The 23,074-nt window shown below is 47.0% G+C and overlaps 1 protein-coding gene across 4 annotated transcripts in view; it reads right to left on the bottom strand.

Annotated features, from left to right (window-relative positions):
• The window catches only part of MACF1 (microtubule actin crosslinking factor 1), a 513,108-nt gene that overhangs the window by 86,894 nt on the left and 403,140 nt on the right, over positions 1-23,074 (bottom strand). For all 4 annotated transcript variants that reach the window (XM_029570961.1, XM_029570962.1, XM_029570959.1 and 1 more), the window contains 8 exons: positions 14,186-14,417; positions 13,519-13,745; positions 6,206-6,328; positions 6,022-6,123; positions 5,791-5,892; positions 4,570-4,743; positions 4,322-4,477; positions 1,244-1,441 (listed from right to left, as the gene is read on the bottom strand). In XM_029570961.1, coding sequence (XP_029426821.1) covers positions 1,244-1,441; positions 4,322-4,477; positions 4,570-4,743; positions 5,791-5,892; positions 6,022-6,123; positions 6,206-6,328; positions 13,519-13,745; positions 14,186-14,417 — 1,314 coding nt within the window. The remainder of the gene's footprint in view (positions 1-1,243; positions 1,442-4,321; positions 4,478-4,569; positions 4,744-5,790; positions 5,893-6,021; positions 6,124-6,205; positions 6,329-13,518; positions 13,746-14,185; positions 14,418-23,074) is intronic.

The raw sequence follows: 23,074 nt of genomic DNA, 5'->3' as shown, positions 1-23,074 counted from the left end.
GAAGTCATTGCCTCCGTGCACACGTATGTTACACTATCCAAGTGAACACAGCACCCCAAAGAAGTCATTGCCTCTATGTACACGTTACACTATACAAGTGAACACAGCACCCCAAAGAAGTCATTGCCTCCGTGCACACGTATGTTACACTATACAAGTGAACACAGCACCCCAAAGAAGTCATTGCCTCCGTGCACACGTATGTTACACTATCCAAGTGAACACAGCACCCCAAAGAAGTCATTGCCTCCGTGCACACGTATCTTACACTATCCAAGTGAACACAGCACCCCAAAGAAGTCATTGTCTTCGTGCACATGTATGTTACACTATCCAAGTGAACACAGCACCCCAAAGAAGTCATTGCCTCTATGTATACACGTTACACTATACAAGTGAACATGGTACCCAAAGACGTCATTGCCTCTATGTACACATTACACTATACAAGTGAACACAGCACCCCAAAGACGTCATTGCCTCTATGTATACACGTTACACTATCCAAGTGAACACAGCACCCCAAAGCAGTCATTACCTCTGTGCACACGTATGTTACACTATCCAAGTGAACACAGCACCCCAAAGAAGTTAATCATAACTGCTCAGCTATCTTACTCTAATTCTCTACCCAGTTATATGAACCTTGTTGTAATGTAACTTTACGAACTCTTTGCACTTGTTAATGTTCCATTTCTGTGTTCACACCCCCTATTATATGTAAACCGGCATGATGTGATTTTTAATCACGAATGCCGGTATAGAAAAACTCTAAATAAATAAATAAATAAAGAAGTCATTGCCTCCGTGCACACGTATGTTACACTATCCAAGTGAAGACAGCACCCCAAAGAAGTCATTGCCTCCGTGCACACGTATGTTACACTATCCAAGTGAACACAGCACCCCAAAGAAGTCATTGCCTCCGTGCACACGTATGTTACACTATCCAAGTGAACACAGCACCCCAAAGAAGTCATTGCCTCCGTGCACACCTATGTTACACTATCCAAGTGAACACAGCACCCCAAAGAAGTCATTGCCTCCGTGCACACGTATGTTACACTATCCAAGTGAACACAGCACCCCAAAGAAGTCATTGCCTCCGTGCACACGTATGTTACACTATCCAAGTAAACATAGCACGCAAAGAAGTCATTTGTTACATTTTATATACAGTCGTTCGGTGAAGCCATCACTGTGCACACATGTGTTTATGGTATGCATGCCACATGTACGTTACCTGCTGTAATGCTGATTCCAGCTGTTGCTCTCGATCCTCAGTTTTTTGGCACACAGACTCCCAGCATTGGTTAAGGTTCTGCAGCCTGCTCCTCAGAGTACTGGCATCATCTGTGGCGCTGGACTCCAGCAGCTCATTACCAGCTCTATTTACAGTCTGAATTGTTGTCTGGTGGGCCATCACATCATTCTTCAGCACCTGCACAAATGGACATTTTTGCTATTGTCTTTAAATCAAGGCTATTCCTGATAAAGGCCTGAAGTAAACTCTTTTCTCTAACATAGTACCAACGGCTGAAAAAGACTAAAACGGTCCATCTAGTCTGCCCAGCAAGCTTCCCAAGGTGAAAACTGCCGCTCTGTGCGGGTTACCCCCATGTTCTGAGGACAAGCAGGGTGGAAGGCCTCACGTATAGGTGTAGGGCCGGTGGAAACACTAGGCGAACTAGCCCTGGGCCGAGGGTGCCAGCAATTAGGGGGCACGATGGGGGTGGGCAGGTGCAAGGCAAAAGGTGCCTAGGATGCCTAATCCCCTTGCACTGGCCCTGCATGGCTGATGCAGCCCCGATGTGGAAAATTTATGTCAAAGTTTCTAGAACTTTCACTAGGCACACTGAGCATGCCCAGCAGGCCCTAGACCAGTGGCTCTCAACCTTTTTTCGTCCGGGACACACCTGACAGATGGTTCTCACATCCGTGACACACTGAACATGTGACCGTCATGAGGCTATATGTAAACATACACTCTGCATCCACGGGAACCCCCTTGACCCCTAACAATGGATGCAGAGCAGAACTAGAGCATTACCCATAGAACTCACCATGCAAAAAAAAAAAAGATATTCTGGTTCTGATGACATCGCAATAAAAGCAAAACAAAAACTCCCTTTACTACCAGGCACAATAGCCCTCCTTATGAAAAGACAGTAATTTACCACTAATGCATGTCCTATTGAGAAAACTCAACAAATAAGATTGATACAATTGCCTCCATGCTAGTAAAATACCTCACCTCGGTCACACACCCAGAACTGACCTTCACCAAGTACAGAAAGACCACAAATTATAAATATGGAGACAGAAACTGGAATGGAAAACCAAAACAGCCACTCTGCATGCAGTGCAACCCTGGATAAATGGAAAGAGAAATATAGCACCTAACACAGTCCCAGGATCTGCAATAATGCACACAAACTAATCCACACAAAGTTACACCTGCATTATGGATCACATAACAACCCTATCTATGAAAAGGCAACACTACAAATATTAAATGAGGTCCTAAACACTAATACACCTCCTATTAGGAAAACAGAGCAAGCCAAGCTGCTATAGATCCCCACACAGAAATAACTGTAAAACTATATTAATAAATGTTTCAAAACAGCTTATTAACAGAATAACATCCAACAATTAAAACTAAAAAATTATTAGAAATTGTCCAAATAGCAATCAAATATTTCAAAACAGCAGACACATCACATAATACTTAATAACTAAAATGGCAGTCAATCAAGAAAAATAAACTTAAAAAGCCACCTTTACTTACCCTCTCCAGCAGTTCTCCTACTCCTTTCCCTTCCAGGCCAAAAGCACTCACCAGAAGCAGCAGTGGCTGCTGAAGCTCTGTCCTCACAGTCCTCTTCCTTAGGGCCCACAAGTCACTCACACACACACACCAATTAAACCCTACGACCAAGTCTGTCTCTCACACGCACCCGTCCACCTCCCTGCCCAGTCTGTCTCTCACACACACAAATCATCTCCCTGCCCAGTCTGTCTCTCACACACACCCCAGTCACCTCCCTGCTCAGTCTGTCTCTCACACGCACCCGTCACCTCCCTGCCCAGTCTGTCTCTCACACACACCAATCATCTCCCTGCCCAGTCTGTCTCTCACACATACCCCAGTCACCTCCCTGCCCAGTCTGTCTCTCACACACACCAATCATCTCCCTGCCCAGTCTGTCTCTCACACACACCAATCATCTCCCTGCCCAGTCTGTCTCTCACACATACCCCAGTCACCTCCCTGCCCAGTATGTCTCTCACACGCACCCGTCACCTCCCTCTGTTGGTACAATTTCTGTGCTGGGGAACAGCCTGTAGCTAGGGATTCGCCCATGTGTGAGGAGTACCATCCTGCTTGTCCTTGGAGAAAGCAGAATTGCTTACCTGTAACAGGTGTTCTCAGAGGACAGCCGGATGTTAGTTCTCATGAAACCTGCCTGCCACCCATGCAGAGTTGGGTTTCTGCCATTTTTTATTTTAATTATAATGCTATGTTACAAGACTGGAGAGGGACCCCGCGTGGATGCGTGGTATAGGGCTCCATCTGATGCTGTCACCCATGTGTGAGGACTAACATCCTGCTGTCTTTGGAGAACACTGGTTACAGGTAAGCAACTCTGCTAACTTTCAGCGTACATTTTCCAAGAAAAATGTTTACCCTAATTTACCAGAATTTTTTTCCCATTACACTGTTCACTGTGTATCTGTATCAAACTCTCAGAATGAGACCCCTTGTTTTGGGCATATACGATGTGCCATACTACTGAAGCATCCAGTATACAAAAAGGAGGCTCAGTAGCAAGTGCTGTGCAGTTCCAACCAGAAGATCCCATGGTTCAATTCCTGAATCAGGTCTGCTGGGGATGCTGTTGAGGTAGCGTTCACAGCCACACAGTTCACAGTGTCATGGTCATCATTGACATCTGGTGGCCCAGGAGCCCTGATGCACGGCTGTCTCAGGATCATTGCTGCAATGGCCAGACTTGAAACAGTGGAAGGGTCTATTAAAAAGTGTGTTTGGGGAATCTCTGGATAGTGTGAATGAAGGTGCATGGCTCCAGGATCCTAGCAGTGGTTCTGATTTAGCCAGAAGGATAAAAAAATGAGGAACTACCAGGCAAAAAAATAAGAAAAACATTTTGAAGCTTGGATAGTGTATGGTTTTAGCTACTGCTTCTATTGAGCAAGTGGATAAACTTGCATTATATGCTGATCCAAGACAGTTTTTACAATGAAAGCAGCTTTACATTTTCATCAGTTATAAAAGTACAGAAAATGGTAATCTTACATGGTGTTTTGCAAGGTCTATCTCAATGATTTTTGGATCACCACTGATTGTTTTCTGTGCATCCAGGAGTTCTTCTGTATGAGTGAGCCAGGTCATGACTTCGCCCAAAGCATGCTGGAACTGGCCGAGTGCCAGCAGGGCAGCCTCCAGCCTATGCTGTTAGAACAATTATTAGAAAGAGGAAGTTAGGCAGACATGAAACACTGGTAATGATAAGCTGGCTCTCCGGCAATAGGCTGCGGGGTTACCTGTCTATACATAATCTTCTCGCTCAGGTTCTCCCAAAGATGTTTCAGCTCGGTCAGTGGTTCCTGAATAATGTCTCGGTCAGTCTCATCAATTGCTTTTTTCAGCATTAATTCGCCCTGGTGGTACAGTTTTTCCATTTCAATCTGCTGCTGGTACACTTCCGTTTTAAATTCCTATCAAAATAAAGTAGCAAGTTACTAGTAAATTTCTAAATACTGAAATACCAAGCCAATGTACCTAGCTTACCTGCTTATTCTCATCCTGACCCCCCCATCCTTCTGCTCTCCCAATGTACCTAGCTTACCTGCTTATTCTCATCCTGACCCCCCCATCCTTCTGCTCTCCCAATGTACCTAGCTTACCTGCTTATTCTCATCCTGACCCCCCCATCCTTCTGCTCTGCCAATGTACCTAGCTTACCTGCTTATTCTCATCCTGACCCCCCCATCCTTCTGCTCTGCCAATGTACCTAGCTTACCTGCTTATTCTCATCCTGACCCCCCCATCCTTCTGCTCTCCCAATGTACCTAGCTTACCTGCTTATTCTCATCCTGACCCCCCCATCCTTCTGCTCTGCCAATGTACCTAGCTTACCTGCTTATTCTCATCCTGACCCCCCCATCCTTCTGCTCTGCCAATGTACCTAGCTTACCTGCTTATTCTCATCCTGACCCCCCCATCCTTCTGCTCTCCCAATGTACCTAGCTTACCTGCTTATTCTCATCCTGACCCCCCCATCCTTCTGCTCTGCCAATGTACCTAGCTTACCTGCTTATTCTCATCCTGACCCCCCCATCCTTCTGCTCTCCCAATGTACCTAGCTTACCTGCTTATTCTCATCCTGACCCCCCCATCCTTCCGCTCTGCCACTGGCAGCATTCATATCTCCTTCCACCTGAATTCCTACTTCCATCATATTGTAATTTTTTAATTTGTCTTACTGTTTTATTTTACTAGTTTTATTAGTTTTAACTTTTATGGTTTTAATCCTAGTTACCTTATTTATCTTATGTTTTATATTTTTATGGATATGAAATTGTAAACCTCCTAGAAATGGTGACAGGTAGTCTATAAACTATTTAAATAAATAAATCCCTGCCATCTCCAGGACAATCTGATCTCTAACAAAAGTGCAACTCCCTTGAATTTTCCCAGCTTTGTATCCCTCTAGTCTCAGGCTCCGTGCCCCTCTCATCTCATCTTCCCTTTGCTGCCTGTACCTTCATCTCGTTGATTTGCTCTTTCACTGTATTGAGGTCAGTGCCAACAGCTGGCAGATCACAGAGTTTGATGACAGTGTTGTCCAGCCAGTCAAACATTGCCTGAAATAAAGAGACATATCAGGAGACGTATTCCCATCAACTCCATAAGAGGCAAAAATTAATATTCCATGGAATGTTATATTCCCTGGCTATTCCTCTTCTATTTCTGACCCTTGGCCATCCTCTTACCTGCAGTGAATCCTGAAACTGCACGGCAGACAGCATTGCTTCCTCTAACTTCTCCAGTCTCTCTTTCCAGGTTTTGTTCAAGTTCTCCCATGCATTATTCATCTATATGGGACAGAATAAGCAAGTCAGAAATCCTTTGTCAATAAAAATGCCGAATACTGCAGACTGTTGGAGTTATACTTACTTCGTCAAGGCTTTTCTTCACCTCTGGTTTCTCAGTCTCTCCGCAAGCAAAAATCAAATCTGTTCCAAGTATGCGGATAAACTCAAGCTCCTCATGAAGTCCATCGGCCTCCTCTTTTATAGTCTGAGGATGAAGACACAAAGGAAAGATGAAACTCCTCTAATCATTCCTGTCGTAGACACTGCAGGAGAAAGCAGGATGCAAGCGCTCACATGTGGAAGCAATGTCTTCTGATAGAAGCCAAAAGCTTTTGCCATGCTCATTTCAGCCTGTGCTGTATGACCCACCTCACTTCTTCCATAGCTGTGTCACTGTACGGCTCTCCAGTCACTGCTGTATTTTACTATTTTACTGCATGAATTTGATTATTGTTGATTTTAAATTGTGTATTGTTTTAATTGTAAACTGTTTATATATGTTTTTAATTGTAAACCGCTTAGCTGTGTTTTCTAAAATCTATCATATTGTAAATATTTACTTCATTACATAGAGAACCAGCTTCAAGGGGAGGTGGGCAGATTTTGTGAGCACTTATATCCTGCTGTCCTTAGAGAACACCTGTTACAGGGAACAATTTTACTTTTTCTGAGCACAATAAACATGCTAAGTTTTCATGTGGGGAATCCCTGGCTAGGAAAAATCAACCAGAAACACTGTCAAAAGGCAGAATAGTTTTGGGCAGCAAGTGGTAGTTTTCTCTTTACCCTTTTTTTTTAAACAATGGGCTCTGGGGGAATGATTCTACATCTCAAAAAACCTCCGCAGGACAGACCAACCAAACCTGTTACATTGGGAATTCCTATCCAAATAGTGAGATATGAATGTGTGGACTGAACTCCTTGTTGCAGCTTCACAAATCTCCTCCATGGAGACGGATTTTAGGTAAGCCACTGACACCATCCAGGCTCTGATATTATGAGCCTTGACCTGCCTGGGCATAACCGGAAGAGATTTGTTCTGCTTATCAATTAGAAAGTGTATGCTTGGTGATGGCAGGTCCAGGTTTGTTGGGGTTAAATGAAACAAAAAAACTGAATGGACTTTCTAACAGGTCGATACTCTAAGGCCGCGGTAGAAAGAGTGTGGCAGTGCCTGGCGCACCCTCGTTCCCCGCACGCACAGTTCTCTTCACCTACTGCTCGATACTCTCTTCTAATTGCATGCAAATGCATGCCGCGGCTGCGAAGTGTTAGGGAAGCGTTAGGCCCGCGCAACCCATTTTACAGTATAGAGCGCCTATACAGTAACCTGGGTGCTCGGGCCTAACGCTTCACGGCCACGCTGGTATCTGTCATTTCAAATGTCATTTGAAATGACAGATACCAGGAAGTCGGGATTGCCGTCCCCTCTCCCCTCCTCCCAAAGCAAAAAAAAGTGAAAAAAAAAGTTGCGAGAGAGAGAGGGGAGAGGACGGCAATCCTACGCTCGGCGACTTACTTTTGCAGCTCCCCTCCGGACATCGTGGCTTCCCTCGTGCCAGTTCCCCTTCCCCTCCTCCCGAAGCAGGGCGCGAAAAGCGCGAAGCGACTTACTTTTGCAGCCCCCTCCGGACATCGGACGACCTCTCCTGCCTCCAGCTGCTTGCGAAGAAGGACGCCTGCACGGCCGCTGAAGACGTGACGTCACGACGTTTGGCATCAGGCATGTGACGTCACGTCTTCAGCGGCCGTGCAGGCGTCCATCTTCGCGAGCAGCTGGAGGCAGGAGAGGTCGTCCGATGTCCGGAAGGGGCTGCAAAAAGTAAGTCGCTTCGCCGCTTTACACTGCCAGTCCCTTCTTCCCTCCTCCCGGAGCAAGGCTGCTTTTCGCGCCCTGCTTCGGGAGGAGGGGAGGGGGAACTGGCACGGGGGAAGCCACGATGTCCGGAGGAGGGGGGCTGCAAAAGTAAGTCGCCGAGCGTAGGATTGCTGTCCTCTCCCCTCTCTCTTGCTTTTTTTTTTCTTCGGGAGGAGGGGGGAGGACTGGGGCTGCCCCGGAGGCCAGCATCCATGGACGCGGCCAGGGCAGGTGAGAGGGGGCTGGGGGAAAGCTTGCCACCTACCCTTACCCCTGCCTCTAACGCAGGGGTAGGGGTAGGCGGTAAGTTAGCAGGTTAAACGCGGGGCAAAATGGCAGCGATAGTCGGGGCGCGCGTTACAGTATCGGAGGGGAATAGCTAATTCCTTCATTATACAGCTAATTCGTTCATTTACATATCATATACATGCTGCATGCGGAAAGGGTTATGCGTCTGTTTTAAGAAGTGCTAAGGACGCGTGAAACTGGAGACTGGATCGCTGGATCGCCTTACGCGTCCGAATTGTGCGCTCCCAGCACGTTACAGACGGGAAATCTTCAACCGCACGTTACAGTATCGACCTGCTAGGCAGGTTTGGTGAAAGATTTTTGCTGGTGCTATTTTAGAAATGTCCTGGAACACAATCAAGCTGTTAAGTCTATCTGGTTCTATGGTATTCAGTTTATAGATCCAGCATTGTTCTAACTGAATTAATAATCTGCCTCTATCATCTCATCTGATGCTTCTTGACGATCTATAGCAAAGCACTGCAATGTTGAAAAATCATGAATGTGTTCCATGTCGGGGCTTGAACTCGCTATTTCTTAAGATAACTCTTGTGCTCATACATGGGTGTTCTCAGTGGTCGTTTGGTTTTCCTGACATAACAAACAAGGGCACTGGATGACAAACTACATGGTCTGACTTGCATGAAGTGTACCCTTTCAAGATGTATCTGTGATTATCCAGTGGATTTATGAATTCATTAATCTGAAGCATATTCTGGCAATAAGAACAATTGGTGCACGATGATGTACTCATGAAATGCACCATTGACAATATGAAGAGTTGTTCTCTTAATACCTGGAAGTAATACCAGAGAAATGTGCTCTTTTAAATTTTTGGATTGGGTATAAGATATACGAATCTTCTGATCCCTAAAACAAGAATGTAAATGCAACACCGGTTGATGCTTTTTCAAAATTTTCATGATCGATGGCATAGCCATGGAATAGCTGGAAACAAAAGTTAAAGTTCCTTCTTCAGAAGATCTGGAGTGAGTATTGGATAACAACAAATCCCTGTTCTGAAACAATGCCCATTTATAAGACTTCTTCACTTGAGAGTATGGATATACTTTTTGTAGCAATCGCTTTGCTAGATTAGATAAATGCCTCGAACTCTCAAATTTCTGTACACTTCCTTTAATTCTTACAAACTGAGAAAATGGGAGACTGTTCCTGAGATGTTGTGGATGAAAACTTGAATATTCCAAAAATGTATTGTGATCTGTTGATTTGATGAATAAAGTAGTTAGATGCCCATCATCCTTTTTCTGTACAACATCATCTAGTAGAGATATATGATCAAAGTGATGCTCCAAGGAAAATTGACTATGTTCATTACAACTGTTAATCCATTGATGGAAAAGTTTTATATCATTAATGGTACCCTCCCCATAGCATAAACACATCTATGAATCTTTTCCATAATGTGATGTTACTAACAAATTGAGTATAATCAATCCATACCTTTTCAAATTCAGACATATATAAGTTTGCTAGTAATGGGGCCATTGTGGCACACATTGCTGTTCTATTGATAAAAAAAAAATACCCTCGAAAATTTAAATTTTTTTTGTCAAAGCAAAGCTTGCAAGACATAGAAACAGAAATGACGGCAGAAGACGAACAAACGGTCCATCCAGTCTGCCCAGCAAGCTTTCACTTTTTTTCCCCCCCCATACTTATATTTTTCTCTTGTCCCTTTGTAAGTGACTTTTTGTTCGATTTCCTTTCCACCCCATCGATGTAGTTAGCAGTGCTGGAGCTGCAGCTAAGTGAAGTATCTAGCTAATTGTTTAGGGGTAGTAACTGTCAAAGCAAGCTACTCCCACGCATGTTTACCCAGCCTGTGCAACTCAGTCCTTGTTGGTTGTTGTCCGAATATAAATCATTTTTTCATTCCCCCTGCCGTTGAAGCAGAGATCTTTTCATCATTCCCCCTGCGCAAACTATGGCGTCTACCTTGGGGCACGCCAGCAGCTCCTTGGTTGCCGGGTCCAGGGGGTACATGCTAGACAAGGCCCGACCCCCTTTGAATGAGGCCTCCGGCGCATTCCACTCCAGCTCGATTAGCTGCTGTGCTGCTTGTAGGAGGGGAAAATGGTGAGCCATTTGACGAAGGCCCTCTAGCAGGGGGTTCATTCTAGGTTCCCCTGGGATGCCTTGGCCCGGGATAGCCAGCTCCAACAGGCATTGAGAGACCAGGTCTGGGAGATCCTCCTTGAGAAAGAAGCGTCTCATAGTTCGATACGGCTCTATCCCCGAGGGAAGTTCTCCCTCCTCGGGGAGCTCACCTTCTTCCTCAGAGCAATCTGAATCCCCATAAGTGGGGCTTCCGGGTGGCGGGTGGCCGTGCCTAGGTCTTGAGGGTCCAGGGGCAGGGTCATCCGTTACATATGGGTCCGTTCGGGGATCAGACTGCATCTTGACAAAGGCGTGAATCCCCTTGAATAATTCCACCCAGGAGCGCGAAGCAGGTTCTAGCCTTAGGGGCCACCAGGTCTCTAGGGTTCCCCGGCTGCTCACCTCGGCCTGCTAGGTCCGGGGTGTTCCCTGAGGAACTGGCAATTAATCTGGGCTGGCCTGGAACTCCCAGGGCCTGGCCTGGAACTCCCAGGGCCTCCTCACATTGGGCACATAGGGAGTCTGCTTCCTCGCTCTGTGTGGCTCTGAGGTGGCATGCTGAGCAGAGGCCTAGAGCTCTTATGCCTGATTCTGGAGGTGCCGGCTCTGTGGACGCATGGGCTCTCATACGCTCCATCGCGTCTGTTATCTCTATGCCCCGGTGCGCTCCCAGCCGAGAGTATGCGCCTGATAATATGCGCGAAGATGTGCGCCTATCAATGTAATATGCGCCCAATTACTTTCGGGCGCCTAACATACGCGCCCGTTGCCTGTGCGCTTAGTCTCGTCTGAACGCTAGATCGAGGCGGCGAACCAGGGCAGATGGCGACGGCGAGCAGACAGGCAAAATGGCGACCTCCTTGGCGGGCTTCCACGTAGGCAGACCCCGCTAATCCTCGCTCTTCGGAGACCAATAAAGTAAAGATATACGCCTTACCTGATCTTTGGCGCTTCCCGGCTGCGACCCGGGCGGTCTCTGGCTGCGGGGGGAGAGGGTGATTACTGTCACCGCCGTGCTCGAGGAAGTGCACCCGCTGCCTCTAAGCCGTGCCCGAACTCGTCTCGCTCGGGGGCCAAGTCCTCACCACGAACGGATCGGGACCGAGGCTGCCTGTATGTCGCGCCCGAGCCCTTCTCACTCGGGGGCTAGGTCCCTGCCGCGATTCGGCCACCGGACCGAGGCTCTTACCTCCGAGGGACCACGGAAATCACCTCGGGAAACTCAACTGGGGGAGGGACCCGAGGGTATCACCACAGGAGTGCGGGGCTCGTCTTCAGGTAGGATTCTCCTATGAATTTAGTCGTTAGAATTTGGAAAAACGCTCAGCGAGCGTGAGGAAGCTCCAAACTGCTTTGGAGACGGAAATTACTGAGCTTCTGCACTTCCTGCAGGGGTATATGTACTACGTGCTGACGTCAGATCCGTCTCCAACTGCTAGCACGAGCAGACTATACCCATTTGTCTTGAGTCCATCTGCTACACGCTAGGAAATGATTTTTAATTTCCCAAGGAAACTCTGATTGCCCAGTCCTTTCTGATCCAAGTAAATATAAGATATAGTCTTCACTTTTTATAGATTGTTTTAAGATGATTGAATAATGAATATATATGAAGGATGCACAAATAGACAATAGCCAGAGTTGATGCCTTGACGATTGGCGTTACTGCTCACAATTTTCAAATTTGTGTTAATTCAGTCCTTTTTTGAACATAAGAACATAAGAAAATGCCATACTGGGTCAGACCAAGGGTCCATCAAGCCCAGCATCCCGTTTCCAACAGTGGCCAATCCAGGCCATAAGAACCTGGCAAGTACCCAAAAACTAAGTCTATTCCATGTTACCGTTGCTAGTAATAGCGGTGGTTATTATCTAAGTCAACTTAATTAATAGCAGGTAATGGACTTCTCCTCCAAGAACTTATCCAATCCTTTTTTAAACACAGCTACACTAACTGCACTAACCACATCCTCTGGCAACAAATTCCAGAGTTTAATTGTGCGTTGAGTAAAAAAGAACTTTCTCCGATTAGTTTTAAATGTGCCCCATGCTAACTTCATGGAGTGCCCCCTAGTCTTTCTATTATCCGAAAGAGTAAATAACTGATTCACATCTACCCGTTCTAGACCTCTCATGATTTTAAACACCTCTATCATATCCCCCCTCAGCCGTCTCTTCTCCAAGCTGAAAAGTCCTAACCTCTTTAGTCTTTCCTCATAGGAGGGCTGTTCCATTCCCCTTATCATTTTGGTAGCCCTTCTCTGTACCTTCTCCATCGCAATTATATCTTTTTTGAGATGCGGCGACCAGAATTGTACACAGTATTCATGGTGTGGTCTCACCATGGAGCGATACAGAGGCATTATGATATTTTCCGTTTTATTCACCATTCCCTTTCTAATAATTCCCAACATTCTGTTTGCTTTTTTGACTGCCGCAGCACACTGAACCGACGATTTCAATGTGTTATCCACTGTGATGCCTAGATCTCTTTCTTGGGTTGTAGCACCTAATATGGAACCCAACATTGTGTAACTACAGCAAGGGTTATTTTTCCCTATATGCATCACCTTGCACTTACCCACATTAAATTTCATCTGCCATTTGGATGCCCAATTTTCCAGTCTCACAAGGTCTTCTTGCAATTTATCACAATCTGCTTGTGATTTAACTACTCTGAACAATTTTGTGTCATCTGCAAATTTGATTATCTCACTCGTCGTGAGTGAGATCATTTATAAATATATTGAAAAGCACCGGTCCAAGTACAGATCCCTGAGGCACTCCACTGTTTACCCTTTTCCACTGAGAAAATTGCCCATTTAATCCTACTCTCTGTTTCCTGTCTTTTAGCCAGTTTGTAATCCACGAAAGGACATCGCCACCTATCCCATGACTTTTTACTTTTCCTAGAAGCCTCTCATGAGGAACTTTGTCAACCGCCTTCTGAAAATCCAAGTACACTACATCTACCGGTTCACCTTTATCCACCTTTATCCACCATGTCTCATTTCACTTTGTACTAATAATGGTGATGTTTGGACAGCTGCTTACGGTATATAGACTGTACAGTGGTATAAAAGCAGCAATATGCAGCAGTTACAGTTATTGGATCTGCTACTTGTTACCTCTGCTGCCTCTATCTGCTGCTTGATAATGGAAGGGTCAATTCCTGGGCTCTCCAGGTCATGGACAATGTCCTGAGTGTCTCTGATGGTAGTCAGGAGGGCTGCCATGTCACACCAGAACTTCTCTGCCAGCTCTAGCACATCAAGCAGTTTCATTTCACGCTCATTTGCCCGAGTTTTGATATCTTCCCAGAAGGATACCATCTGATCCAACTTATCTTGGATTGCTGAGGGATAAAAGAACATCTTTTATTAACATAGTAAGCTGCAGACAATATGTTTCTTCCTAACAGAACTTCAAAGTACAACCATACAAACACAGATCTGCAATGGCAATGATAGAGAGGTACAAAACAGGTGGGTAAATACTACTACTTTCTGTGTAAGCAGCTATGGAATCTTTAATATCCAGAAGGCAGATCAGTACTACACACAGTAACTGCACCCACAGAGCAGCAGACGACTGTGTTAATATTGCACCGTAATTCCAGCATTAGGTATAATCCCAAGTTCATATACTTTTTAACATTATAAATGTATTTTTTTAACTATTATGCAAGGGGTAACCTACATGGAAAAGAAGTTGGACCAGAAAGACTAATCTGGTCTACATCTGCCTTTATTTATTAAGTGACTTCAGATCTCTGAAGGATAAAAAAGATTCCACCTTTAGCTGCAGGATCCTTGTCAGCTCCCTGGGATCTGCCAATCAACTCTTCTCCACGATGTCTCAGTGCCTGAAAGGACGGAAGCAATTTCTCAAGCTCCATCAGGGTATTCTTGTTTTCACCAATACTCTCTTTGATTTTATCAACTTCAGCTGGGATCAGTGGGGCCAAGTGCAAGCGAGATGCAAGGGTCTCCAGTATCTCCAGCATTGGCTCAATCTTGTCATGAAACTGAAAAAGCAAGATCATTATTTACTTAAATGGTTTTATATGCCGACGTTCATTGGTGATATCACATCAGTGTACATTAAACGCAAAATACGCTTGTGAGGCGCTTGACAGAGAACACGGTAAATGAAAAACATATAAAACATGTAATGCCTAGAACAAGGGGAAACATGCAGGACTATATATAGTATTTATAAAATTAACCAGAGCAAATGTTATCTATTAGTTACAAAGTAGCTAAGACGTAGTTATGGGGTACAGTATTACTGAATTATGTGGTTATAACCAATTAAAGGAATTAATGAATTATATAGTGCAGACAAGGAAGAATTTAGAGCTGTACAGCTTAGTGAAGAGAGAATAAAAGTAACTAGGAATAATGAGGGGTTATAAAGTAACTAAGACATAAATGCAAGATACAGGATTATGTAGTGCAGATGAAAATAAATGTAGGTCAGTGCAGCTGAGTGATGAGGGGAAGTTGTATACATGTGTAGAATATAAACATAAAAGGAGGGAGCAGAGGGAGAGCTGGGTGGTTAGGTGGCAGGGATGGATAGGATTAGGTGTAAGCCACGCCTTTCGTTTGTGCTTGAAGTTCTTTGGCCATGATTCCTGACGTAGATCTGCAGGCATAGTATTCCATAGGGCGGGACCGGCTATGGATAGCGCGTGTGCTTTTGAGCATTACAATGAATCTGACTGGAAGATGACAAAGGATAGGGAATTGACGCAGAGAGGAAGGTGCACATAAACAAGCATAATGTTTAGAGGCCTCATGTTGAGAAAGAGATTACTTGGAGTAATGCTGAAGCAACAGCCTGTCCACACAAGCAAACAGTCAATGTAGCTTGATTATTACTAAAATAATACTAAAACTGTACCTAAGCCTCCCAATTCAAAGTAAACCACCAAAGCCCCTTACCGCTGTCCACCTTAGCCAAGTACATTAGCCTCTATCATCTGGTCCGCCCCCCCCCCCCCCCCGCCAAGTTTCCAAGCAAGGGGGCCTAGTTATTCGGGCATTGCTGTGGCCCAACTCTGCTACCATCCCGAAGGACCTACTCATTACACATGCTTGGGACCCTCTCCCAAAGGCCTCCCCAGCTCAGGTACCTCGTTATAGGCATGAGGTAGTATGGCACTTGTCTAATGCCCACCCAGTATAAGTTAGCTGCAACCTGAAAGCGCCCTGTGATCGAACACTCCTTCCAAACCTTCCTGCAATGTGTTACTAAACAGATTCTTCCCAATGTTGCAGGTCTGTAAAATCCTTTGCATATAACAATAGGAAAACTGGTTCTTACCTGCTAATTTTCATTCCTGTAATACCACAGATCAGTCCAGACAAGTGGGTTGTGCATCCCTACCAGCAGATGGAGACAGAGAGCCAAACTTTGGGCACTGCTACATATTCGAGAGTGCCACCTGCAGTCCCTCAGTATTGGCCTGTACCCAAGCCCACAACAACTAACTAAACTAACGGGTGAAGGGAGTTGGAACCCAAAAAACAACAGCCAACCCATTTGCCCATAACCAAACCACAAAAAAACAAGTAGACCACCTCGGAACCTGCTCTTTCAAGAGCATCTGCAATAGGAAAATTTAAGTCAGCAAATCAATCGAGCTTAAAGCAATCTTTCGGAATCTGAAAAGGGATGGGCCTCTGGATTGATCTGTGGTATTACAGGAACGAAAATTAGCAGGTAAGAACCAATTTTCCCTTCCTGAACATACCCAGATCAGTCCAGACCAGTGGGATGTACCCAAGCCACCCTACACTGGGTGGGAACCCGAAAGACCCGTGCACAGGACACTCTCACCAAAGGATGATTCATCTTGCGCCCTAACATTCAAACGATAATGCTTGGTGAAAGTGTGGAAGGGAGGACCAAACCGCCACCCTGCAGATTTCCTGTGGCGACAGAAGCTGACACTCAGCCCAGGAGGTAGCTTGGGCCCTAGTGGAATGAGCCCTCAGACCCAAGGGCGCCTGATGTCCTCAGGCAACGTAGGCCAAGCAAATAGTCTCCTTAATCCAACACAAGATTGTAGCCTTACAAGCCTCATCACCTTTCTTACGTCTGCCAAATAAGACAAACAGATGATCCGAACAACAGAAATCATTGGTAACCTCCAAATAGCGCAAGAGCATGCGATGCATATCCAAAAGATGAAGATCCCTCTCCTGAGGGGAATCCTGGAACCACTGCGGAAACCCTGGCAAGTCCACCACTTGATTGATATGAAAGGTAGGCACCACCTTGGGGACGAAGGAAGGAACCTTGCGCAAAGAAACTATCGTCGTAGATTCTAAGAAAAGGATCCCAGCAAGCAAAGCCTTCAACTCCGAAATCTATCGAGCAGAACAAATGGCCACCAGGAAAACCCTCTTCAAGGTCAAATCTTTCACCGGAGCCCTGCGTAAAGGCTCAAAAGGAGATCCACAAAGCACACGAAGCACCAGATTTAAACTCCAGTTTGGACACAAAGGGCGGACAGGAGGGCGTAAATCGATACTTTGTAAACCATACGACAGTATATAAAACTCGATAAGTAAATAAATAAATAAATGCTTGGAAAAACCCCCCCCCCCTCAGGAACCAGGTAATATCCGGGTGAGCAGCCAGAGAGCGACCATGAAACGTGCCCCCTAAGGCACCTAAAGCCTCCACCTGGACCCGCAGGGAATTTAACGCCAAACCCTTAGCAAAACCCTGTTGAAGGAAATCCAACACCTGGGGCACATCCGCTGATAACGGATCCAAGGAGTGCTGGAGGCACCACCCCTCAAAAAGGTTCCAGCCTCTAACACAGACCATAGAAGTAGCCAGTCGTCGCGCCTGAAGAGTGGAAATGACTTGTTCTGAATACCCCCCTCAATCGCAATCACTGCCACTCAAAAGCCAAGCCATGAGAGAGAAGTAATCCTCCCGATCTGAAAATATGGGCCCCTGATGGAGAAGGCGTGGAAGATGAGCCAACTGGAGGGGACCGTCCAGAGCGATCCGAACCAGATCTGCGAACCATGGTCAACGCGGTCACTCTGGAGCTACCAGAACTACACTGCCTGGATGCAGCTCTATGCGTCAGAGAAGACGACCGATGAGAGGCCAAGGGGGAAAGGCATACAGAAGAATTCCCGTGGGCCAAGGACACACTAAGGCGTCTATGCCTACTGAGCCCACCTCTTGTCGACGACTGAATAAGTGCTCTGTTTTCGCATTGGCTTGCGTTGCCATCAGATCCAACTGAGGCACTCCCCACCTGGTTCAAATCAGGTTGTAAGCTTCGGGAGCCAGCTCCCACTCCCCCGGATTGAGCTGTTGCCTGCTGAGGAAGTCCGCTTGCACATTTTCCACCCCCGCGACATGCGACGCGGCAATCCCTCTGAGATGGTGCTCTGCCCAGGCGAATAAAAGCCTCACTTCCAGTGCCACCGCAAGACTCCTTGTCCTGCCCTGTCGGTTGATATAAGCCACCGTCGTCGCGTTGTCTGAGAATACCCGAACCATTCTGTTTCTGACTAGGGGCAGGAACGCTCGCAGGGCAAGGTGGACAGCTCTCATCAAGGCAGTTGATGGATCAGGATCTCTCCCCTGGCAACCAGAGACCTTGAGCGGATTTGTTTAAACAACCCACTCCCCAGCCTGAAAGACTGGCGTCTGTGGAGATTACCACCCAGTTCGGCGGGTCCAAATCCACCCCCTGCTCCAGGTTGCTGCACAAGAGCCACCACAACAGGCTTACTCTGGAAGCAGAGGCAACGGTAAATGGAATTGTTCTGACACCAGAATCCACCTCAACAACAGTGCATGCTGCAACAGCTGCAAGTGAGTGAACGCCCACAGAACCAAATCCAAAGTGGAGGCCATGGACCCCAGGACTTGCAAGTGATGCCAACCTGTAGGAACCTCTCTCTGAAGGAGAGTCCTGATCTGCACTTGTAACTTTGTCACACAGTACACTGCCAGGAAAACCTTGCCTCGACAGATATCGAAGTACACTCCCAAGTATACCAGCAACTGAGTGGGCTCCAAGTGACTCTTCTGTACATTTATGATCCAGCCGAGCGATTGCTAGGTGAACATCACCTTCTGGATTGATCTCTCGCAGTCCTCTTTGACTTCGCTCGAATCAACCAGTCATCCAGGTACGGGTGAACTAGGATCCCCTCCTTGCGAAGGAACTACCATGACCTTGGTGAAGGTGCGTGGAGCCATCGCCAGTATGAAGAGAAGAGCTCGAAACTGGAAATGTTGACCCAGTACCTTGAACCGCAGAAACCTCTGGTGGTCCAGCCAGATTGGGATGTGCAGATACACCTCGGTGAGATCTAGGGACGCGAGGAACTCCCCTTTGCGAAATGTGGCCACCACCGTCCATAAGGTTTCCATGTGAAAACGGGGGATCCGAAGAAACCGGTTTACCTTCTGCAAATCTAGGATGGGGTGAAAGGTGCCCTCCTTCTTGGGAACCACAAAGTATACCAAGTACAGTCCCTGACCCTGTTCTGCCAGGGGAACTGGAACTATGGCCCTGAGATCGAGAAGCCATCATAGGGTCCCTTGCACCGCCTCACGTTTGCCACGCGGGACTCCACAAAGGCGTCCCGAACTGGGCACAAAAACTCGAGCGCGTAACCATCCCTGACCACTTCCAAGACCCAACGGCCCGAGGTAATCTTTGCCCACTCCGCGTAAAAGCTCAACAATCTGCCTCCAACAGCTTTGACGTCAGATTGGGTGCCCGTGGCCTCATTGGGAGGGCTTCCCACTCCCTGCTCCAAGGCCCGCAGTCTCTCTGCCTGGACAGAGACGAGGCAGAAAATCTACAAGCCCGGAATCTGCGCGAGTCCCAAAAATGAGCCCGAGGAGGAAAAACCTTCCTTGAAGGCTTTCTATTCTACGGTAACCTGTTGCCTTTGGACTCCCCCAGCAGCTTCACCAATTGGTCCAGATCCTCCCCAAAAAGGAGCTTGTCTTTAAAGGGAAGGTTAGAAAGCTGGGACTTGGAGGACAAATCTGCAGTCCAGTTTCGCAACCAGAGGAACAGACGCGCCACCACCGCAGACACCATACTACGCGTGGAGGTATGCACCAAATTATACAAGGCGTCCGTCACATACGCAATGCCCACTTCCAGATGCGCGGCCTGCAAAGGTCCATTAATGCTCGTGCTGGCATTGGGAACGGCCTCCTGAACCCAACACAGACATGCCCTCTGCATAAGGCTGGTGCACACCGCCGCCCGAAGACTCAGAGCGGTGACCTCAAAGACCCGTTTCAGCTAGACCTCCAGCTTGCGGTCCTGTATGTCTTTTAAGGCAGCAGCCCCGGCCACGGGAATTGTGGTTTTCTTCGTCATAGCAGAGACAGCCGCATCTACCTTAGGGACCTTAAGGAGATCCAACACACTCTGCGATAGGGGATAGATCTTCACCATAGCTCTTTCCACCTTTAAGCCTGCATCTGGAGACTCCCACTCACGGCTTACCAGCTTGCAGACCTCCTTCGGCAAAGGGAAAAGGACGTTGTCAGCCCACAAATCCCATCCAGGACCGGGTTAACCCCTTCGCTGTCAGACTCATCCTGAGAGACCTTGAGCCCCATGACCTCCAAAACCTGGGGAATAAGAGGCCGATGTTCCTCACGCTTAAATAAACGTACGACGCTGGGATCATCCCCCTCCGACAAAGGAAGCTCATCCGCATCTGGGTCGTCTGGGGGCACTTCACCCAGATCATGACCCGGTTCTGGATCTGGCTCCATCCCCGAATCCGAAACTCTACCCTGCGGAACCAGTGGCCTATCCTCGATTCCCGGCCGCTGTTGGTCTCCAGAATGCAGCTGGGGTTCTATGGGCGTCCTGGTCGCCTGCTTGGGCTGAAACTCCAACGGATCCCCCGGACAAGCTGGTCTCTTAAAAGCCGCCTGCTTCCTGGCCAGGAAAGCCTGGTGAAGAAGAGTAAACTCCAGGGAGAACTCCCCCGGGATCTCCTCTCCCTCCGTAGGAAGGTTGGGCTTCACCGAGTCATCCCGAAATGAGCAATCCTGCTCATCAGGGGCTAAAACAGGAGGGGAATCCTCCTCCTGCAACCCCTGCTGAGGGTCACCCCCCACGGGAAGGGGACCGGCCCCGTCGACTGGAGCACCTGTTTCTCAGGTTGACCGCCTGCAGATGATCCCTCTTGCCCAGAGCTGCAGCTCACACAAAGGGAGGCGGCAGGCTGCCATTTTGGACCGGACCTTTGTAGACAAAACTCAAGACAGGGGTGTCCAAGCCCCCGGTCGCCAGGCTTCCACTGAGGGATGGACCACGAAGGTGCCTAACACCTCAGCGAGCTGTCCTACAAACTACCAGCTACTTAAAAATTATTTTTTTTCTTTTTTTTTTAAACTAACAGACTGCAGGAGTGCACCTCTACCATCTGCTGGAGTCAAAGAAATACTGAGGGACTGCAGGAGGCAGTCTTGGATATGTAGCAGTGCCCAAAGTTTTGTTCTTTGACTCCATCTGCTGGTAGGGATGCACAACCCACTGGTCTGGACTGATCTGGGTATGTTCAGGAATACCCATTTATGCTTGATTTGCTGGATCCCCAGCTTTTGAATTCAAACACTGATTTGCTTATTAACTTTCTTTCAACCCCTGCCTCACAACTTCAGGTCACACCATTTAAAGCACAGAGTAATGTCAGATCACCATAATTGCGTGGGATGAAACAAGGAAGCAAACTCGGCCTTGTTCTTCTTGACTACATCAATCAAATGCTTGCATGAGAATCTTCCCAAGTTATTGCCTCCCAGATGGATTATGGGCTTGGCATAAACTTCCAATCTGCGTCGCAAGATCGACAACAGCTGCTCCCAGCACATGCTGCACTTATTTATCCGTATGACATGAACACCAAATGAGACCTGTAAGGGCCTTCCTTTTCAAGGGCGGCGCTAATAAGGTGACACCAGAATTTATCTTTTTTTTTTGTTTTTTATGGTGAATGGTAAGGGGAAGAGCCCTTGATCTGCCCATCTCTTTATGACAATGGTGCAAAATGTTTGTAGCAGTGCCTCTTGCATGTCCTGTCTCTGCATTTATGGCAGGTGTAGAGAGCTATTGGACCCCTGCCAAGATCAAACTAATACCTTTCCCTGTCACAGTTGATTTTCTTTAAAACAACAATAAATACTATGTTGGGGGGGGGGGAGGGATATATGCACCAAACCTCTCTCCACATCTCCCTTTTAGTGATGTGGGCCTGTCTCAAACATCCCTCCCCCCTTCCCCACCAGTCTCTCACACTCTGTCTCTACTTCATGGTCCATCCCAATCAGCCCTCCCTCTTTCCTTCCACTAGTCCATCCTACAAGTCTCTCTCTCCCTCCCCCCCGTCTACAGTCCATCCCCATCAATCTCTCTCCCTCTCTACCAGTCCATCCCCACCAATCTCCTCCTCTCTTCCCCTCAACCAATCCCTCTATCTCCTTCCACCAGTCCATCCCCACCAGTTTGTCTCTCCCTCCACCATTTCCACCAAGTTTGTCTCTCTCTCTCTCTCAGTACATTTCTACCAGTCTGCTCTCTGCCTCCCCCAGTCCATTCTCCCCAGTTGCTCCAGGTCCAGCTGTGTGATTGCTCGTAGTTTCACTACCTAAGTCCATTCTTGCACATTTACTGCCGTGCTTTGCAATTATATATATTCCATTTATATCAGTAAGCATTATAAGTTGTATATATTATGAGTGAGCCTGGTGTGAATATAATTATTTCTTTGTTATTACATTAATCACTTTTATATATATGGCACATAACTGCAGGTAAACATGAATGGGAAGCATGTGGAGGTCTGCAAACATTTTGGAGGTTGAAAAGGGATCCATGCTCCTAAAAAGGCAGGAACCCTTGAATTAGTAGCTGCGCGCCACCCGCAGGTCTCCCCTACAAATAGATTTTTAAGTTTCTCACAGGGCATGTGACCTGCGAGTTAGCCTGCTGTCAAACATAACATAGCCCACCTATCAGCTTGGTTGGTCTTGGACCGTGAACACGAATGTTGGCTATGTGCCCTTTGACCTGCACGTTGCGCATTAGATTCCATTGAAAACTGAATCTTGTTTGTATGTGGCTACCAGCTCGCTCCCCCCAAAGCAGACCAAGGAGAATGCCATACAGAATAGGCTGGTCTTGAACATTGACTCGCAAACCAGAGCTGAATGAGCAACACATGGGGTATGAGGCGCCTCAAATTCTTTATAGGTCCACCCAGTTAACATCTTCCTGACCATGAGGTTCAGCCCAGTCCCAAGCCTTTGTGAAAAAGGCAAAACCCGCCAACTGATTTGTTGCTGCCCCCTCAATAACCCCATATCCCTTGCCTATGAGATATTTTACAATAAGTCTATCAGAGACAGGGTCCACGACTTTCTCAGCCCCCTCAAGAAACTCTGCACTGTCACATCCTCTGTAATATGTGGCCCAGGTGGACGCAGCCACTGAATCAGTCATGCTCCAATCTCCCACAGCTACGGCCACCTCCGGCACCTGCTGTCTAATATAAATTCATTACATCTGTTTCAGCGGGTTCATGTGTACCTCACTAACATACACACGAAAAATGGATAATATGCGTGCACTTTTAATAATGAGATACACGCAACCTA

The sequence above is a fragment of the Rhinatrema bivittatum genome, chromosome 11, assembly GCF_901001135.1.
Source record: "Rhinatrema bivittatum chromosome 11, aRhiBiv1.1, whole genome shotgun sequence".
NCBI lineage: Eukaryota > Metazoa > Chordata > Amphibia > Gymnophiona > Rhinatrematidae > Rhinatrema > Rhinatrema bivittatum.
This window is presented reverse-complemented; position numbering and strand designations above follow the sequence as displayed.